The following is a 21,172-nucleotide window of genomic DNA, read 5'->3' as shown; positions in this document are numbered from 1 at the left end:
CTACACGAATATTTGTAAAATTACAAAAAATTGTTTGATCTATTTAGGCATTAAGTAAGCATTGTCTGACAGCACATATTTTTAAATTAGAACACATGAAGCAGTATTAAAATAGAATGAAAATAAAATAGAATGAATTTTCAACATTTAAAGGCGTATGTGTGAACCAAAAAACACACACAATCACTTAAAAACTCCAGATACATATGCAACCAAATCAATACACTTTTTATTGCGTTTAAATGTGTCTGACGGTGTTGACAGAAAACAAGGTATGATCGGAGAAAAACCTGATTTCTGGAAAAAATGGAAAATGGGGAGATTGGCCTTGTGCATTTCTGAAAAGCCAAGACCTTTGTCTACGAGGATATACCATATTATTTTGTAATTCACTTCGTTTTTTTCTTTCTCAAGAATCAGTGATATGTGAGATGGAGTGGGGATGTGCTTAACCTTTACACACTTGTCAATCAGCTCGTCCATTTGCATTTATTTGGCTGTTTAACTAATATGTTGAACTTGAAAGTTTATCTGATGAAGGTCTAGGACCGAAACGTTGCATATTAACCCATTGACGCCTAAGGCACCAGCAAAAAAGGGTGCTGAATGCCTGAACCCTTTTTTAGAAAAGCTGCCCTCAGCCTATAAAAACCTATATATCTCAGCTTCTGAACCACATAAAAATATTTAGTTGCATATAAGTTGCATTTAAACGCTAAGACCCTCATCTTTCATTAGAATGTCTTCATTCATCTCAAACAAACAGAGATTTTTAATAAAGTTGTATCAAATCTCATCAGCCTGAATGTTGCATAATGCAGCTCCAGGCACCAGGGCCAATGTTGCGCACCGCAATGGGTTAAAGACAAGAGCGAAAAGTGTGCGCCAGTCAAATTGTCTACTGTTTAGCAAATAACAACAACCTATCTGTTATTGGCTGATCTAGGGCCACCATATTTCCGTATTTTTGGGTATTGTGGACCTTTATTGTGACAAGGCAGTGAAAGAGGAGACAGGAAATGAACAGAGAGAGAGAGACGGGGCAGGGTTAGAAAATGACCCAGGGCGGACTCGAACATGGCAAGGCCATAGGTGGAGGCGCCACTATATTTTTTGTGAGATCCAACCTTTTTATGACTTCTACGCGGAAACGTCTTGGCTATGAGGAGACTCACCTTTGAAGATCCTGCCCAGCCCCCTGAAGTCCATCTGGTCGGAGCAGTTGAAGACCACCACGTATTTGCCCAGGCAGCGGCCCATGTCCTTGGTGGTCTCGGTCTTCCCTGTGCCCGCTGGGCCGGCCGGCGCTCCCCCCATACTCATGCCCAGCGCCTGGGCCAGGGTGATGTAGCACCTGGGGGTACACAGACAGACGCATACATGATGATACTGTACAGACTGCAAGGGCGAGCTCAAGGTAAACTTAAGTACTAAAGGGAAACTTAAGTGGTCCACATTAAGTGGGACATACAAAAAACATAAACCGAAAACATACACCCAAAACATACAGACAGACAGTAGACATACTGCACTGTGCGTGTGTGTGTGTGCGTGTGTGTGTGTGTGTGTGTGTGTGTGTGTGTGTGTGTGTGTGTGTGTGTGCGCGTGCGTGTGTGTGTGTGTGTGTGTGTGTGTGTGCGCGTGTGCGCGCATACATGCATGTGTGTGTGTCTATGCACCTGTCCGTCAGAGGAGTGATGACCAAGCGGTCTGTGCAGCCCAGGAACTCGTTCTGGTAGACGAAGCCCACGTCAGTGATGTTTATGAGCATCCTGTCACCATCCTCGCTGAAGTAGAAGCGGCACTGCTTCAGCCACTCAAAGTCAGACACACTCTTGATGTGCAGCCGACACTAGGGGAGAGCAGGGGATGTGGAACAGGTGGAGATTTACAAACAGGTGGAGATACACCGCCATACATGTTATAGCTATTGCTCTTCATGATCCATAAATTCCCTCTACTTAGCATGGACATTACTCTTGTTTGTTTGAAGTAAACAAAGCCACAAACATGTAGAGCTGTAAATACAGTATATCTATGTTGCAAAATAAGACCTTGGCAACCTGCATCCCTGCAAAATCCAACAATGTCCTTTAGAAACTCACTACAAAATGTATGAGGCGTGATCAACGGCCCTTTGGGCTAAGCAAGGTCAGGCGTGAAAAGAAAAGAGAGAGAAAGAGGAAAACAAAGCCCGTGTGCTTTGAAAGCGAAATGAACGTTGGCGCATGGCGTAACGACTCCACAAGTCCCCAGTCAATGGCGTGTGTGATCCCACCGCGGCCAAACGCAGAGACAAAAGAACTAAAATAAACGTGGCTCAGAGGAGCACGGCGTGATTCAAGGGTAAAGCAATTACTGCTAATTTGTGGTGGGAACCCTTGGGCACCTTTTTGTCTCTGTCTGGCCCCGCGTTCTCCTCATTGGCATGCACACAGCGGTTGTGTGAGGCTAGGCAAGTGAGGCCATTGATTCATTCACGTACCTGCAGCAGCCTGTAAAAAAGGACCCCAGCACCCTGAAGGCCATTTGCTAACCGGCTAAAAGCAAACCGCATGCCATTATGGAAAATATGGCTAAAAAAAGAGAAAAAGCAAATGGTTTGTTTTTGTGTTCGGTTTCCACAAATGTAAACAAATGCAAACAAGAGGCCGGTGGTCTGAAATGGCTTTGTTTTGTATGCCGCTGTCCACCAGTGCCCCTGGCAAGGCCATAAGCACTTAATTGATGTGTTTGTCTCAAAAGTTAAACAGAGTCGTAATTTTCCGATCGATTTTGGGAGCTGCGTAACATTCCGGGGACATTTTTTTAAAGTAGAATTGAGCAAACGGCCTTCAGAGAGAATGCTGGGAGAAACGCATCACATTTATCTACATTTCCGTGCTTTGTATTTTAATAACCTCAACTGAGTGGCCAACTAAATGGCTAAAGTGCATAAATGCATGTGCACACGGAAGTACACACACACACACACACACACGCACGCATGCAAACACACACACACACACACACACACACACACACACACACACACACACACACACACACACACGCACACGCACACGCACACGCACACGCACACGCACACACACACACACGCACACTCTGGCCCACCTTTCTCAACCTCTTCCTCCCCACTCACCAGGTCGTCGAAGATGTCCCTCTGGTGGACATGGATGGTGATCAGGGTCTCGTACTTTGTGCGTTCCACAGGCCCCAGGTCTCGCGTCGTCATGTCGATGAGAGTGTTGAGAAGCTCCAAGAAGGACTGGTTGGTCTTGGTCATGATCTTGCGGTCGTACCTGGCATTGGACAGGGCCTCCTCCGCATCCCTGGTCCAGATCATCTGGATCCCCAGCAGACCCACCTAATGTGGGGAACTCATGGTCAATTTGGCATTTTCCAGTCAAGGCAAAAATGCTTGAAGACATTAGTCAGGCCGCGCCCGCCCTTTCTGAGCTCTGGAGAACCCAGGAACTCCACCCACTTTGCAGGGAAGCGGGGATCAACTTTGAGCAGCTCCAACCACCCTGGGTAGACGCGTTTTCAAAGCAGTGACGTGGTTTAAGCACAGACGTTCTATTGGACAGCCTTATCAAAGCATTTTCTGGCTTCTACCAGTAGCAAACCAAGGGAGGTGGGTCAACCATGCCGTATGAGAAACGTTTATTGTTATGCTCTAGGTCAGGTGAAGTCTTGAAGAGATTTGAAAGTCAATGATAATCAGGCTATGTAGACATTATATTATATAGGCTACCTGTGCTGGGTAGGAGTTGAGGAACTCGATGAGCTGGAAGCCGGGCTCCTGGATGGCTAGTGCTGCCTGGTGGATGACCAGGTGTAGCGATCGCTGGGACTCCTTCAGCAGGGCGTGTAGCCACACCTCCACGTTGCCCTCCGCCATAACCGGCCTATCCAGCTCCACCGTCTCCCCTTCTCGCGATGAGATGGCCAAGATACGGTCGTATATCTGACAAAACAGACCAATCAGGAAGGTTATTACACACTGTATAAACATGTTTTACTGTTCAGTCTTTTTTTTTTTTAGAAAGTGTGATCAACTCCCAACTATTTCTTACAAGGCCTTCGGTTGCGAGCAAACAGCAAAGTTCATATTTAGTAAAAAGCCGCAGTCTCGGGTGTAATTCTTGTATTTTATTCCAGTGGGGCTACTGGAATAAAATACAAGAATTACACCCGAGAGTGCAGCTTTTCTACTAATATTATTTTTCAGTCAGGCAGGGTATCAATCACAAAGCGGAGAGTCAAAGAGTCAAACAAAACATTGTTTTGTGTATAAGACAAAACACCTTAGGTAACACCTCATTACACCCACATGAAGAATCAAAAATAAAATCCAATCTACTGTCGATGGTTAGAATACACGTGCAGTTACCTTGTCATGGAAGCGTACAGACTTGATGTTGTCGAAGACGTTGAGCAGGTGTGCCTGGATGGTGTGGGAGTCGGAGGCCTGGCCCAGGATCTCCAGCAGGGCCGGGTCAGACACAAAGAAGAACCGCGGGAACAGCAGACGCTTCTTCTCCAGGTAACTAGAATCACACACACACACAAACGCATGCATGCACACACGCACAAGCACGCAAGCACGCACAAGCACGCACGCACGCACAAGCACGCACGCACGCACACACTCACACACACACACACACACACACACACACACACACACACACGCACGCACGCACACACTCACACACACACACACACACGCACGCACGCACGCAAATGCACACACACAAAACCCCCACACACACGGTTGTAAGTACAGGCAAACAAGTCAGGTGCCTGGCAATCTCACTCCAATCACTCTGTGAAGTTTTGGCAAATTAGTGCGTGTGATGGAGTGAATGGGCTGTTGGTGTGCTCTATTACACCAGCATGGCTGTTTGGTTGCAGCTAGACCCCCAGGTTGCTACTCCGTATGCCAAATCTCATCTTATTCGCTTTAAAGACAAACCGAAAAATCCACTCTTGTACCGTACAACAGTGTGTCAGACACCAACTCTTTCAGATGAAAAAGCCTTTTGGAAATGTGACAGAAATGTTATAAATGTGTGTGTGTGTGTGTGTGTGTGTGTGTGTGTGTGTGTGTGTGTGTGTGTGTGTGTGTGTGTGTGTGTGTGTGTGTGTGTGTGTGTGTGTGTGTGTGTGTGTGTGTGTGTGTGTCTGAAAATATAACTTACGTGTAATTCTATTGCAAATATAATTCCTAAGATTGCATGAAAAACATGTCATATTTCATGTGAAACTGCATAACATTAAAATTATATTGGGGGCCGGATAAGACAGGCCGTAAACGTCCCCCAGCCATGCTTTACGGTGTGTATGTGTGTGTGTGTGTGTGTGTGTGTGTGTGTGTGTGTGTGTGTGTGTGTGTGTGTGTGTGTGTGTGTGTGTGTGTGTGTGTGTGTGTGTGTGTGTGTGTGTGTGTGTGTGTGTGCGCGTGTGCATGTGACACTGACCCAGTGAGTGATTTCTGGCACATCTCGAGCTGCTCCAGCAGATGAGGCAGCAGCTGGCCCATGGTCTCGTCCCCCACGCACGACTGCACCACGTTGGGCATCTCGTGCGCCCGCGTCATAATCTTCACCCACGACTTATCGATGTTGGAGAATCGCTTGGCCTCCTGCAGATGTATGACATCACACATACTGCATCTATCTCTCTCCTTCTGTCTCTGTGTCTGTCTCTCTCTCTCTATTTCTTCTGTTTATCTTACAATCTATGGACATTTTTTCAATGTTAAAACATCTTCCTGCTGTGACATATGTACTACATAGTATAAAGGCAGTAGAGGCATATTGTTTCTGTAGTAAATTGCCTGTGACACAAGTGGCTAAAACTGTTCAATAAATATATTTATGTACTACAATCCGGATTTCCACCTATTGCAGATGATTCCGAAAGACAAACCGGAAAATCCACTCTTGTACAACAGTGTGTCAGACACCAACTATTTCAGATAAAAAAGTCTTTTGGAAGTGTGACAGAAATGTTAAAAGTGTGTATGCGCGCGCGCGCGTGTGTGTGTGTGTGTGTGTGTGTGTGTGTGTGTGTGTGTGTGTGTGTGTGTGTGTGTGTGTGTGTGTGTGTGTGTGTGTGTGTGTGTGCGCGTGCTTGCGTGCGTGCGTGCGTGCGTCATGGTAGTGTATTCCCATACACTGTGTGTATTTTGTGGACTTACTTTGGGCAGCTGCTTGGCAATGTCTCCACCCACAAACACAGCTTCCAGATAGATCCACAGGTTCTGGACCGTCATCCAGTTCTCTATGATGTCTGTGGTGTTGGACAGGTTCTGGACCCATTTCTGGATCTGACCTTTGAAGGGGGTGTTGTATCTGCACGGCAAACAACAAACAAAAAATGAAAAATGATGCATGGAGATTTTTTTTCTGAAGCGTCTAAACTCTGGGGCAGCAAATTAGTTTTTGAACAGCATTACTGCAAAAACTTGCACGCACACACCCGTGAGCACACACACACACACACACACACACACACACACACACACACACACACACACACACACACACACACACACACACACACACACACACACACACACACACACACACACACACACACACACACACACACACTAAAGTGATTATATTTGGCCACAGTGTTTAGGCGTGACTGGAGAGTGCTTGAATTATGGTTCATTAAAAGCAAATTGTCCATGATTTAGTGGCTTAGCCACAGAAAAATCAATGAGACGAAGGAAAAAAGAGCACCTCATTTCTCATTTTTTCTCAGTGTTTTTCATCTTGATAATCTGTCAAAAACTGACAAAACACCCTGTCTGAGATCTAAATCTCACGTTGAAGAAAATGAATAAAAATGTGAAGAAAATTAACAAAGCAGCAAATTAACACAATTTGATAATGGAAGTACTAAACTATGCAAGGTTCTTGGAGAAACTGGAGATGAAATGCATTCATTCTGTTTTAACAAGGAATTGCAGAAATGAAAAAAAAACGCACATCATATACAGGGGTTCGACAAAATATTTTAGTGTGGGAAGTTTCACGTCCCAAGTGGACCAGCCTGCTGGCCATTCTTCATTAATTGCACATTGTACCAGTAGAGTGAAGTGTGAAGGCTCAATTAGCAGGGTAAGAGCACAGTTTTGCTCAAAATTTTGCAATGCACACAACATTATGGGTGACGTATCAGAGCTCAAAAATGATACATTCTTGGTGTGCGTGTAACTGTTGCGTCTTTGACCAAGACAGCAAGTCTTTGTGATTCATCAAGAGCTACGGTATCCAAGGTAATGTCTGCCTACCACCAAGAAGGATGAACCACATCCAAAAAGATTAATTGGGGATGCAAGAGGAAGCTGTCTGTATACTCTTGAAGGGATATTTGGGTGCTAACCGGAATGTATAAAAAAAAACCCACAGCTGTCCAAATCACGGTAGAAATAAACCTTAACTCTCCCGTTTCCACCAGAATGGTCCATTGAGAGCTCCACAGGGTCAATACACATGGCCGGTCACCCAAACATCCCTTTTAGACAGCTTCCACTTCCGTCCACAGTTAATCATGTTGGATGTGGTTCATCGTTCTTGGTTATATGCAGACATTACCTTGGATACCGTGCCTGATACATCACAAAGACTTGCTGTCTCGGTCAAAGATGCAACAGTTACACGCACACCAAGAATTTCACATTTTTGAGCTCTGATACATCACCCGTAATGTTGTGTGCTTTGCAAAATTTTGAGCAAAACTGTGGTCTTACCCGTAATTCAACCTTCACACTTCACTTTACTGGTGCAATGTGCAATTAATGAAGATTGGCCAACAGGCGGGTCCACTTGAGCCATGAAACTTCCCACACTAAAATGACAGGTGTCTCAGATATTTTGTTCAACCCCTGTAGGTTCAAAGAGATTGTTTTGTGCCTGTAGAGTAGAGTAGAGTAGAGTAGAGCAGAGTAGAGCAGAGTAGAGTAGAGTAGAGTAGAGTAGAGTAGAGTAGAGTAGAGTAGAGTAGAGTAGAGTAGAGTAGAGTAGAGTAGAGTAGAGTAGAGTGGTAGAGTGGTAGAGTGTACTTTATGTCTGTTCCACTGAGCTACTGGATGGGTTTATTGCTTGTGTGTTTGATCTTGTCTATGTTTATGCATAGTGTTTGCCTGTGTGTTTTTATGTGTGCATGTGTTTTAATTTATTTGTGTGTGTGTGTGTGTGTGTGTGAGCGTGTGTGTGCGTGTGCGTGTGCGTGTGCGTGAGTGTGTGTTCACCACGCACCTGTTGCTCATGAGTGACCCCAGCACCATGAGGCTGTCCTCCATGTTGGTGATGATCTCAGAGGTGCTGTCTCCCCTCAGCAGCAGCTCCCCACGGGTCTTGAAGTGGGCGAAGGTGAAGGTCTTGTTGTCCCACTCTGCAATCACCTGCTTCAGCTTCTGCTCGATGTCGCGCTCCTTCACCGCACTGATGCATATGTCCTGTTTGTGTAGATCAGAGGTGTCAAAAGTAAAAGTAAAAGTGAAAGTAAAAAAAGAAACAGTTTCCTTCCAACACAAGTAACTTATCTGAGTAACCAGTAGACCCGTGTACTTCAATTAGTTACAATCAGCTAACTCTGCACTGGTTGGATCACATTTGTGGTGGGTCCTTGTTAGGTTTTCAGTGTTTTTCAGCAACAACAAAGTCTTATTAGGTACAATTGAGTAAATGGTGTAACAGCTATGTAATGCCATGCGCTCATGTTGTAATTACACCACAAAAGTACTTTTACTTTTACCTTTGACACCTCTGGTGAAGATAGAGATTAGCCTGGGCCTGTCCATCCATGCTTCGTCCATACTGACGCCACACAAAATTTTATGACCAGTCAGTCAGCCCAAGATGGTCTCTGATATTTCAAAATTTCCCCACTGTTCAGAGGCAATGGCATTCGAGAAAGTCCAATGGCTCGATTGGGTGAGTTTAAAGTTATGTGTGATATTGATTCAGCTGGTAGCTAAGTTCGAGAAATTAGTGGTCTGATTTGTTGTATTGTAGCATACCACGGCAGTGACGGCACACAGACACATTTTTGTATATGCTGTTTGAGCATCCTCTCTGAGACATTGGTATACTGAACAACTTGGCAAGACTACAGTTGCAGAGGTTTGTACTACAGCCAGGCTAAAATAGATAGATAACTTTATAGCCAGCCAGCTAGTCAGCCAGCCAGCCAGACAGACAGGCAGCCAGCCAGGCAGCTAGACAGAGAGCCAGCTACCCAGCCAGCCAGATAGATAGACAGACTAGAATAACTCAGAGAGTGCAAACCTCCGCCAAGGCCATGGGGTCACTGATGCTATAACATCTACACGCTGTGGAATTCTATGCCTTTGATATAAAATCCTGGACCACCACCAAAATTGAATAATTTTTTCCTTTTGTCATTTCCAACAGCTCCACAAAATTTCACCAAAATCTGTTTATAACCTTTTGAGTTATCCTGCTGACAGACAAACAAACCAGCAAGACCGAAAATATAACCTCCTTGGCGAAGCAAGGTAATAAGGGTAAACGTTTGTCTAGCAACAGTAAATCCCCTCCTTGCGAAAGGGGAGCAGATCATATAACAGTTGGAGTGTTGTGTACCTCTGTGCCCTCCCACCGAGATGTCTAGACTTTGTCCCTGCCATACCTGCTGCCTGGTGGGAGGGCGAGCGGGAAAGGGTGGGGGTGCATCTACCGCAATCTCTTTGTGCTTGAGGAGCAGTATGAACTGTGTGAAGTCCAAGGCTATTTCATGTTCACCCTTACAACAGACGCGTTCAGGGGATTCAGAAAAACAGGGCATCATTTACCCTGATGTAGAGTCCTTCTGTGTAAGGTGTGAAAGTGAAGTGAAAGCCCATTGGGAATAACGAAACTGCACAATAGCTGCACATAACGAAATTGCATTTATGCCTCACCCGTGCAAGGGGGCAGTCCTCAATGGTGCCCCAAGGGAGCAGTGCGGCGGGAGGGTACCATGGTCAGGGTACCTCAGTCATGGAGGAGGATGGGGTAGAGCACTGGTTAATTACTCCCCCCACCAACCTGGCGGGTCGGAAGTCGAACACCCTAACCGCCTACCCATGACGTGTCTTTTACTGAAAGGTTTATTTTTTATCTCAGCTGGTGGTTTCAAGCTTGATGTATGTGCCAGTGTGTTCAGAAACAGTAGGGGTGTGTGTGTGTGCGTGCGTGCGTGCGTGTGTGCGTGCGTGCGTGCGTGCGTGCGTGCGTGTGTGTGCAGTCGGTCAGTCGGTCAGTCAGTCTGTCTGTCTGTCTGTCTGTCTTTCTGTCTGTCTGTCTGTCTGTCTGTCTATGTGTCTGTTCGAAACCATCATCTACTAAATCTCTCAATCTCATACCTCGATCTCCTCCTTGTGCTTGAGGAGCGGTGCCTCCATGATATTGCGCAGCTTAAAGGAGTCAGACTCCACCTCGAAGGTGTGTCCCGTCAGCTCGGTGATGCGGCGCCAGTGGCGCGGCATCATGGCCTTGTTGGTCATCAGCTCCAGTAGGGGGCAGCACTCGCTAAACTCGTCGATGGTCTTCTTCAGGTCCAGGAAGGCCTGCCATTCCTTCAGGGCCCGTGGTAGCTTACGGCAGCTGTGGTGGGTCAAAGTAATATGCACACACACACACACATGCGTGCGCAAACACACACACATGCACACACACACACACAAACACACACACACACACACACACACACACACACACACACACACACACACACACACACACACACACACACACACACACACACACACACACACACACACACACACACACTCAAGACTCAGGGCAGCTTTACAGCAACTGCAGAGAATCAAAATGGATTATATCTGTTTGTTTGTGTGTGTTGTGGTAAGACACTGTTTTTCTATTGCTTCATGAATTGGAGTCCATTATGCATTAATTTGATCTTGATTACGTACTCAAAATGGGGATAACAAGCTGTGCTTCGCTTTCCCACGCATTCCCTCCAACACACACTCGAACCACAAGCTCTCTCTCTCTCTCTCTCTCTCTCTCTCTCTCTCTCTCTCTCTCTCTCTCTCTCTCTCTCTCTCTCTCTCTCTCTCTCTCTCTCTCTCTCTCTCTGTCTGTCTGTCTCACATACGCAGGCACGCACACACACACACACACACACACACACACACACACACACACACACACACACACACACACACACACACACACACACACACACACACACACACACACACACACACACACACGTACACCACAGTGAACAACAACCCCATCATTATTTGTGTCAGTGTTTACCGAGTCTGAAACTCCAGCAGCTCGTTGTTGATCCTGTCAATGTGAATGTCCGCCCACAGGATGTCATAGTAACTGTTGACGGTGTCAATCACGTTGTTATAGAGACCGTAGAGCTTCTGCAGCAGGGTCAGCTGCTTCCTGATCTCCAGCAGCTGAGGATGCTGGGTAACAGGAAGTCCAAAGAGCTCCTCCCCTCCCGTGTAAGTGATGTACTTGCGGTACAAGTTATCAAATCGGTTCTTAGGGGAAAACACACACATAAAAGCCGGGTCAATAACTCAATGCCGAGTCTCAACTTAGGTCTGAGAAATTTCTCCCACATGAATGCATTAACATGTTCAACAGCAACAGTGGACTGCCTGTGGATTGAATTTTACATGTACTGTATGTACATACATACTGTATGTATTCCCACACATAAATTGCAGAGTACATCCCAATGTCTAAATGTGTGTACTGTGTAGAGTCTCCCTCCGTACCTGGAACATGATGAGTCGATCACTTGCATCTTGAGGAGCTAGGCCTACCACCATAGGCCCATCCTGTGGACAGCAAAGAGGCACAGATACACAGATGGCAAACAACGTACTGGCAAAATGTATTGCTTACGAATTGTAAATAATTGATTAGCATCATGCAAGAAATGAGTAATGAGGCACTTTTAGTAAACAGCAATGTGGAAATGATGTAAACAACATGTAATGTGGAAATGATGCTTCAGAACAGAATTTTTATGTGGATGTTTCCCTCAAAGAAACAGGTGGTACTAATCACAGCCTAGTGCAAGAGGTCCAGGGAACAGCTCCCTGGATGGGAGGGCGGGATCCCTGCCAGAACTTCCTTTCACTCCAATACTCACAGTATGTATACTGTATTTATGTACTATGTGTATATTTACGAAGGCATTTTATCATTCATTTGTTTTTATTCTCATCACCTTGTCATAGTGTTGGTAGAAATGAGAGCTGTCCCCCAGGAAGAAGTCAACATATTTATTATTGTATGTGCTGTACTATGCTGTACTGTACTGTACTACACTGTACTGTGCTGTGCTGTGCTGTGCAGTACTCTATGTGTGTATGTCTGCTTACATGTCTGCATTTAAATCAACTTGTTGTAGTCCTGGTAGAGGTGGGAGCAGGCCTTCACAAATGCAATAATATATTTATATACTGTACTTTATGTATGTATGTACGTATCTATGTATGTGTGTTTGTTTGTTTGTTTGTTTGTTTGTTTGTTTGTTTGAGTGCTTGTTTGTATTAACCACCTTGTCGTAGTCCTGGTAAAAGTGTGAGCAGTCCTCCACGAAGGAGCCCACGTTGTCGATGAGCTCTCCTCTGAAGTTGGGCTGCAGCGTCACCAGCTGGTTCTGCACCTGCGTGCTGCGCGACAGCAGCTTCTCCCAGCTGTAGCGCAGCGTGTCCACCTTCTCCACCTCCTCCTTGGCCACCTGCAGCTCGTACTTGTGCAGCATGGCGTAGGACTCCTGACGAAAAGAGACAATGGTTAAAAAATGTGGCATGTCTTTGGCATGCCAAAGAACAGATGCCATAGATAGGGAAAGCCATGCAGTACAGTCAGAGGAAGATGCTATTGATTAGGGCACAAACATGCATGTGACCTGCCTGAAGTGAAAACGGTATGAGGCAATTTGGTGTAAGGCAGACAACACTACAGTACACCTCATCAGTTTCCTTGGCTTAATCCATGTAAACAGAGGTGTCGTAGGATCCCATAGTGATATCATGACGTAGGATCTCAAAGTGATACCATGATACTTTTACAGGAACTTTTGTGCTTCATTGGCTTTATGTGCCTATTGTGCTGAATTTTGCATACACTGCATATAAGTGATCCCAACTTTATCCCCATGGGCATGAAATGCAATTAAGTTTCTTACTCTATCTATTATATATTCTACCTATTTTGCATTCTGCTGAGCGTTATATAGTATGTGCCTACTCTCCCTGCCCTGAAGGGCATCTACGCCAAGTCCAGGGCCCGGAAAGTGCCCAAAACCAATCCCATCCAAAATATGGAAAAACACAAGTCGGGCAGGCGATTGTGTTGTCTGAGGGCAAGGACCAAAAGCCTAAGGAGAAGTTTATTTCCTCAGGCCATTTTCATTTTAAAGTCCTCTTAATGCTTGAAATTTACTCAGCTCTCTTCACTCACACAAACACACGCATGCACGGATGGACGGATGGACGTACGCACGCATCCATGCACACGCACGCAAACACACGCATGCGACTAGCATGCGAAGACACTGCCACACACACACACACACACACACACACACACACACACACACACACACACACACACACACACACACACACACACACACACACACACGCGCGCGCACGCACACGCGCACGCACACACACACACACACGCACACGCACACGCACACACGTCACACACACCTTCCTTTCTACTTAATCTATCAATTACAAACTGTACATTTTTCAACAATCATTTCTGTCATAAGCAGACTTATTTTGACCAGGACAATTCATTTCATCATATTATTCATTAGATGTGGAATGTGAAGAAGTGTGATGCAAGACACATTTATTTGACAAAACGTATCTTACTTCACTACATGTCTCTATGCACATGTATGTATGTGACTAAACATTTCCTAAATTAAACTATTAATGTAACTTGATCTTGTAGTCATACCAGGCCATTTTGTAGTTTTTGGATATGAGGGATAGGGGCTATGACTTTCATTATTTGTGTGTATCATTATGTGAGACACATAAGGCTTTCTGTAAAGCAGAAAGACTGGATGAAAGCTCTAAGAATGGAAGTGCTTGTCTTTGTTATCTTTTATGTGTGCAAAATGCTGCATTTCTACACCCTAGAGAGGTTCGGTAAATAAAAACCCTGAGTGTGAAAGCTCCTTGCCTCTATGGGGCTGACTTGGAAATCTATTGCAATCTGGTGTTCCCGGATCTCCTTGAGCGAGGCCATGGCGATGCGGATGTCGTCCAGGTCCTTGATCTGCCGGTTCAGCTTCTTGCCCGCCTCCTCCACAAAGGTGAAGATCTGCTCCATCTCCGAGCGGTACTTCCTATTGCAGTGGTGGCCATAGTCCACCATCCAGGTCTTGGTCTCGACCGTCAGTGCCATCTTCAGGTCGGCTGTGGAATTGCAGCAAATAGCAGAGCAGAGCAGAGAGCAGGCAGGCAATGGAGTCAGTGGTTTGTTAATGAAAACAGCAGGTGTGGTGTTGAAACGATCGCCTCAAGTTTTTTTTCCATCAAACACCTACTAAGAACAGATCGGAGGGGCGTTCTATTATGGGATGCAGCATGTGTGCTAATTAGGAGAATTATGGGAAACATGAGAAGAAGCTGTTGATTAAAAAATCCCGCCCAGCATCCCTAATGTTCACCACACACACGCACGCACGCACGCACGCACGCACGCACGCACGCACGCACGCACACACACACACACACACACACACACACACACACACACACACACACACACACAGACACACACACACACACACACACACACACACACGCACGCACGCACGCACGCACGCACGCGTGCACACACACAGCGTCAAAAACACACAGAGAGACACTGGCAGCCTAAAAGAGGCTCGCCATGACGGGCTGCCAAAAAAAAACCAGGCACAGCGGGGGAAAAGCTGCGACGGGAGCGTGATATGATGAAAGAGAATACATGAGAAGACACCTCAGTCTAACACAAAAAACAGCACAACACAATTAAGCACAAAATATAAAACTGCTAAGACACATGCTGGAAATAAACTGATTAAAACTCAAGAGAATTATACACAGAAAACAAATGAATGTGCTACTTTCAGAAGGGCAAATGAAATGTAGCAGTGGGGAGATTATCATCATCATCATCGTGCACTGCTGTTACTTTGTGCAACTATCAGAAAAAAGACGAATGCAAAGTAGAAGGAAGATTAAGTGCCTCACTATCATTATCGGTATCACTATCATCACCATCATCATCGTCATCATTATCATCAGTACCGATTATCATTGCAGTCATGTTCATTATAATAAAGGGGTTTCATGCCTTTTAGCATTTCAAAAAAGTGAACATCTAGAGTCTTCATGCGAAGTGAACTTCAAGAGTCACCATTACCATCATCATCATCACCATCACAGTCTCCATCATCATCACCATATCAATCACCATCATTATCACAATCACCATTTCCATCAACAAGATTCAAGATTCAAGATTCAAGATTTGTTTATTACGTCTTATTATAGGTTTGCAGCCTATAAAGAGTAAAAATTGTTGTGGTTTTTTGTGTCCTCAAAAAAAGATTAAAAAAGAAAAAAGAAAAAAGAGGGAGGTGGGGATGAAAAAGGTGCAAAGAAAGTGCCTTGTCTTCAGCATGAATTCAGTAATCTAAACTGCTTGGTGGAAGAAACTACTTTGGAGTCTGGTAGTGTGAGATTTCAGGCTTCTATACCATTTCCCAGATGGTAATATAGAAAACAGTTCATAGTTGGGATGGCTAGGATCAGCCCAGTATGGAGGGTAAGTCACAGCCGCATATTTTCTGAGCTGTACGCACAACCCTCTGAAGAGCTCTCCTGTTGAATTGAGAGCAGTTCCCATACCATGCAATAATGGTCCCCGTCAGAATGCTCTCAATGGTGCCTCTGTAAAAAGACCTCAGGATCTTGGGTCTCATACCAAACGCCACCATAACCACCTCTACCACCATCTCCATCACCATCTCCAACACCGTCATCAACATCAACATCAACATCCATATCGCTGTCTGAACACCCTACCTGTGTAGAGGGCGAGTGCCCCGACGGTGATGAACTCTGGCTCTGCGTTGATCTCGTTCTCCAGGTCCCTGTAGTAGAGGATCTGGGACTCGAACTCGGACAGCAGGGGCGTGCCCTGGCTGAAGCTGCGGATGGCCTCCTCTCGATCCCGACGCCAGATATGGTGATAGCGGCCGAACCTCTCCAGGGCATTGAGCACCTCCTGAGGTATACAGAGGAGAGAAAACACCAGAGAGGAGCAGCGTGAGATAATCTGAAGACATTTGAGAGTCTGTCGGTCAATTGTGACCAAAGGATGTAGGCCTATGTTGCTAAGATTTTGTCAGTGTTTTGTCCAATTGTTGCAAAGATTTTGTCCAGTTGCTTTTGTCTAATTGTTTGTGAGACGTAATGTCAATTTACTTCTCTTTTGGGTCAAGACTCAATACTCACTGACACGCCTTTTTAGGTGTCAAGACACTTGGCTGTCTTACTGGCTTGTTTTAGGTCTTCAGCAATGATCATGATCACAAATCATTTTAATGAATAAAATTCCTTTCTGTGCTCTTGTTCCACAATGTGATAGCGAAAAAAAATAACAAATAAATGTTTTTTCACTATGCTACCACTGAATTTCAAGAATGCCCTGAAAGAAACAGACCGCCATTTTACAATTGTTTAAAAAAGATGAATGATGGTTGTACCATACACTGGCCAGAAAAAGTCCCACAAGACACCATTTTCCATTGATAGATGATAGATATAGTGGGATATTTTGCAGTGTTAGCAAAACTGTAGGCCGGACGATCTAATAAAAGACCGCAATGGAGTGTTGTGGTGTGTCATGTTCTACAAGGCCCTGTAGTAATGACACCTCAAGGGACGGGCTACCATACGGCAGTGGTACTGTGTGTGTGTGTGTGTGTGTGTGTGTGTGTGTGTGTGTGTGTGTGTGTGTGTGTGTGTGTGTGTGTGTGTGTGTGTGTGTGTGTGTGTGTGTGTGTGTGTGTGTGTGTGTGTGCGCGCATGTGTGTGTGTGTGTGTGTGTGTGTCTGTCTGTCTGTCTGTCTGCCTGCACGCAGCAGTGTGTGTGTGTGTGTGTGTGTGTGTGTGTGTGTGTGTGTGTGTGTGTGTGTGTGTGTGTGTGTGTGTGTGTGTGTGTGTGTGTGTGTGTGTGTGTGTGTGTGTGTGTGGGGGGTTTGTGGGTGCCTGCTTGAGTGTGTGTGTGTATTGCTTGAGTACGTGCCTGCATGTGAATATGTGTGTGTATGTGTTTCTGAGGGAATGGAACGGAACTCATTAGAGTAAAAAAGGTGGCTAATGCTGACTGTGCCTCTGAGTGCTGTGAATAATTGGCTACACTCAGGAATATGGCAGGTTGACATCTAGTAGAAGAGAGATTATGTTGACAGTAGAATAGGACATTCAAATATTAAGGCATTTATATTTACACCCTCCATCATGACAACATTCTACAGAGGAACCATAGAGAGCGTCGTGTCCAGCTGCATCACAGTGTGGGGAGGAAGCTGCACGGAGAAAAACAGGAAGACACTCCAGCGTGTTGTGAACACAGCGAAGAAGATCATTGGAGTACCACTCCCCTCCCTGCAGGACATTTACACCGCACGCCTCACCCGAAAAGCACTGATGATCATCAAAGACACAAGCCACCCTGCACACAAACTGTTCAGCCTCCTGCCCTCTGGAAAGAGGTACAGGCGCCTCCGTTCCCGTACCACCAGGCTTGCAAGCAGCACGATGCATCAAGCAATCAAGATACTGAACACTCAACCCACTCTCCCTTCACTGTCAGCCTCTAGCCAGCCAGGCCACTGACAACGCTCCCCCCCCTCATCCCCACCACCATATCTGCGACTGAACATTCCACCTGCACTACTACATCTGTGACTGAACTTTCAACCTGCACTAACTCAAAACATACACATGCACACACACACACACACACACACACACACACACACACACACACACACACACACACACACACACACACACACACACACACACACACACACACACACACACACACACACACACACACACACACACACACACAAGCACACTGCACTTTCTGCACTAAACCCAAACATACACACACTGACACACAACTCATACTCACACACATACACACACACACACACACACATACACAGGTACACACACACAGACGCACACCGCACTTTCTACCTGCACTAAACACACACACACACACACACACACACACACACACACACACACACACACACACACACACACACGCACACGCACACAAAACACATACAAACACACACACACACACACATACTGCTGCTGGTGTATTTAATAAAAACCTTTTTTAATTATTTATTTCTTCAAATGCTACTATTACTATGTCAGAACGCTATAAAGGACTTTTAGAAAAAGAACAACAAAATACCTCCTCTTAATGTATGTTCTCTACAAGTCTTCTGTTGTCCAGTCTTGCACTTTAAATGTCTGTATGAGCAATGTCTACGTCCATACTGTCTATGTCCATGTATGAGTACTGTCTATGTCTATACTGTCTATGTCCTTACCTAGATTAGTCTATGTCTGCATGGGAGAGCAAGAAACGCAATTTCAAATTCTTTGTATGACCAGTGCATGTAAAGAAATTGACAATAAACTTGACTTGACTTGACTTGACTTGACTTGATTTATTGGCTAAAAGCCGAGTCAGGTAATTGAGTATAAGGGTGTGGTTTTGATTAACATTGGCGAGTGCAGATAATAACGGAGGCCGTTTTTAAAAAACGGCATGCAGATGTATGTTGACCTCTGCATGCGTGTATGCCCGTTCTCGCTCTGAATGACTTGATCACTTGGGTTGACGTATGCTATGACTTAGTATCTCATACCAATTACTTTTTTTGGTATTGCAGTCAGAGGCCCAATTTGGTATCCCAGAAGACCCAGGTTTCAGTCTTGACAAGGCAACTCCATACTTTCCATGACTTAAAGGACCAGTTCAATCAATTTCAACATGCAGTTGTAATGCTCAAACTACCCTGGACTTGTCAGTACCTGAGTTTCTTTTTTGTTCTTCTTCAGTCTTTTCCGAGATCTTGGTCATTGTAATGGGGGCAGCGCTTTGTTTACATTTAAAAAAAACAGTTTTATTTATTCCCAAAAACATCCGAAAGGTTATACAACATCAGCAGACAAACAGCGGTACCTTTTGGGAAAATATTTGGAGTAGGCCTGTGTTAATTTTTTTTAAAAATGTAAACAAACGCTGCCCCCATTAGAATAGCTCATATCTCGGAAAGGGCTTAGCCGAAAAATGTGGCATCACCGGGTATTGACAAGTCAAGGGTAGCGTGAGCAATACAACAACAGCATATTGAAATTGACTGAACTGGTCCTTTAACTGAATAATTGTGGAAATCAGGGGTTTTCTGAGGTGAAAGTCATATCCTTTATTTTTTTCTTATTTGGGAAGTGAATTGTCCATGAAGTGTTTTAATGACTGGAGTGAAATCATGTTCCTCAATGTGAGTAGCTACTATGGTTCATCCACAGCCCTAGCCCAATTAAGGTCAGTTTTTGTGAGATGTCTAACTGCAGATCAATCCCCTGCACACCTCACTGCACTGTTAAATGAAAGGCAGTTATAATTGTACCTCAAAATTCCCATGTCAGCGAAACTTTACACTCATTAGACATACCTATAATTTATTTAAATATAACTTCGTAATGAACAGCGATACAGCACATATAATGTACTGTACTTCTTTAAAACGACTTCTCTTCCTAAGAAGCGCTCAATATTTAATGAACCAAACACATTTAAAGTGCAGAGTCTGTGTCTCCCCCAAGGGCTGTAAAGCAATATTGAATCTAATGAGGTATTCTCGTTAAAAAAAAATCCATTCTCTTTCAAGTGTGGGGTGGAGTTCAATTAAACTTAAAGAGACTAAAATATATGAAGAATAACTTTGCAGAGTGACCATGGCAATGCTATCAACTTCATGTTGTACCTGTGAATAGCATTGTTCTGTAGGAATTCATATGAATTCTAGTGATGGTAAAAGCGTTGGTTTTTAAAGTTACGTAGCATTGGCACTTGGGACCTGCAGTATATGTTGTAAAGTACAGGAAGCACCTGTGCCTAAAACTGCAGACCGAGATTTAAAAAAAATTGAAATCGACGAACCATTTCAGGGACCACAAATGACTGAAACTACATAGGATGATCCTCAAACTTGATCTCAGCCTCCGAGAGAGATTGCTCCCCACAGAGCAAGGCACTGGAAACTGACAATATTGCACAGGATTAAATAATTTACATGCATATGGCTATGTGAGTTTACCAAATGATTTAAAATAAAATGCAAATGTGTTTTTCTCTATGCTCAAATACACACAACATTTTTTGCTAGACTATCATAATCTATTCATCCCTACGGAGAGAACAATAACAATCTAGAGCTTTAGAGCAAAGTAAGCTTTTAAAACACAACCTCTGCACCGCCTTTAAATATCTTGTGGATAATAGTCTTCTGCATGATTAAACTAGAATGAAAATGCGCTCGCCCGGGGCACAGGTACACACAACAATATGACAATACCGGGTACTAGGGCAGGCAGACTCAATGTAATATTCATCATTGTGCTTTTGCGTCACGATTGCTCTACTTTCAGTTAGTTCGTTCTGTCCTTGCGGCGTGATTGCTTATTTTGGGCTTGGTTCTAATTTCGTGTCATCTTCGGAGACGTTGTGCCTATCATGTATTCTGTTTCATCAAATCACATGCACACAAGTCCCAAAAGCACAGATGTGTCACCATTGGCTGCCTGTCATTGTGAGCCTGCGAGACTGCCAAAGTGTGTGTGTGTGTGTGTGTGTGTGTGTGTGTGTGTGTGTGTGTGTGTGTGTGTGTGTGTGTGTGTGTGTGTGTATGTGTGTGTGTGTGTGTGTGAGTGAGAGAGAGAGAGAGAGAGAGAGAGAGAGAGAGAGAGAGAGAGAGAGAGAGAGAGAGAGAGAGAGAGAGAGAGAGAGAGAGAGAGAGAGATTGTGTT

General features: G+C 44.7%; 1 protein-coding gene across 1 annotated transcript in view; it reads right to left on the bottom strand.

Moving 5' to 3' along the window:
• The window catches only part of dnah5 (dynein, axonemal, heavy chain 5), a 200,309-nt gene that overhangs the window by 138,753 nt on the left and 40,384 nt on the right, over positions 1-21,172 (bottom strand). The window contains 14 exon segments of the mRNA XM_063199962.1: positions 1,176-1,354; positions 1,680-1,852; positions 3,143-3,367; positions 3,758-3,970; positions 4,397-4,553; positions 5,487-5,650; positions 6,209-6,362; positions 8,280-8,479; positions 10,391-10,631; positions 11,316-11,554; positions 11,795-11,857; positions 12,586-12,804; positions 14,235-14,470; positions 16,130-16,331. Coding sequence (XP_063056032.1) covers positions 1,176-1,354; positions 1,680-1,852; positions 3,143-3,367; positions 3,758-3,970; positions 4,397-4,553; positions 5,487-5,650; positions 6,209-6,362; positions 8,280-8,479; positions 10,391-10,631; positions 11,316-11,554; positions 11,795-11,857; positions 12,586-12,804; positions 14,235-14,470; positions 16,130-16,331 — 2,665 coding nt within the window.

The sequence above is a fragment of the Engraulis encrasicolus genome, chromosome 5 (assembly GCF_034702125.1).
Source record: "Engraulis encrasicolus isolate BLACKSEA-1 chromosome 5, IST_EnEncr_1.0, whole genome shotgun sequence".
Lineage (NCBI taxonomy): Eukaryota > Metazoa > Chordata > Actinopteri > Clupeiformes > Engraulidae > Engraulis > Engraulis encrasicolus.
This window is presented reverse-complemented; position numbering and strand designations above follow the sequence as displayed.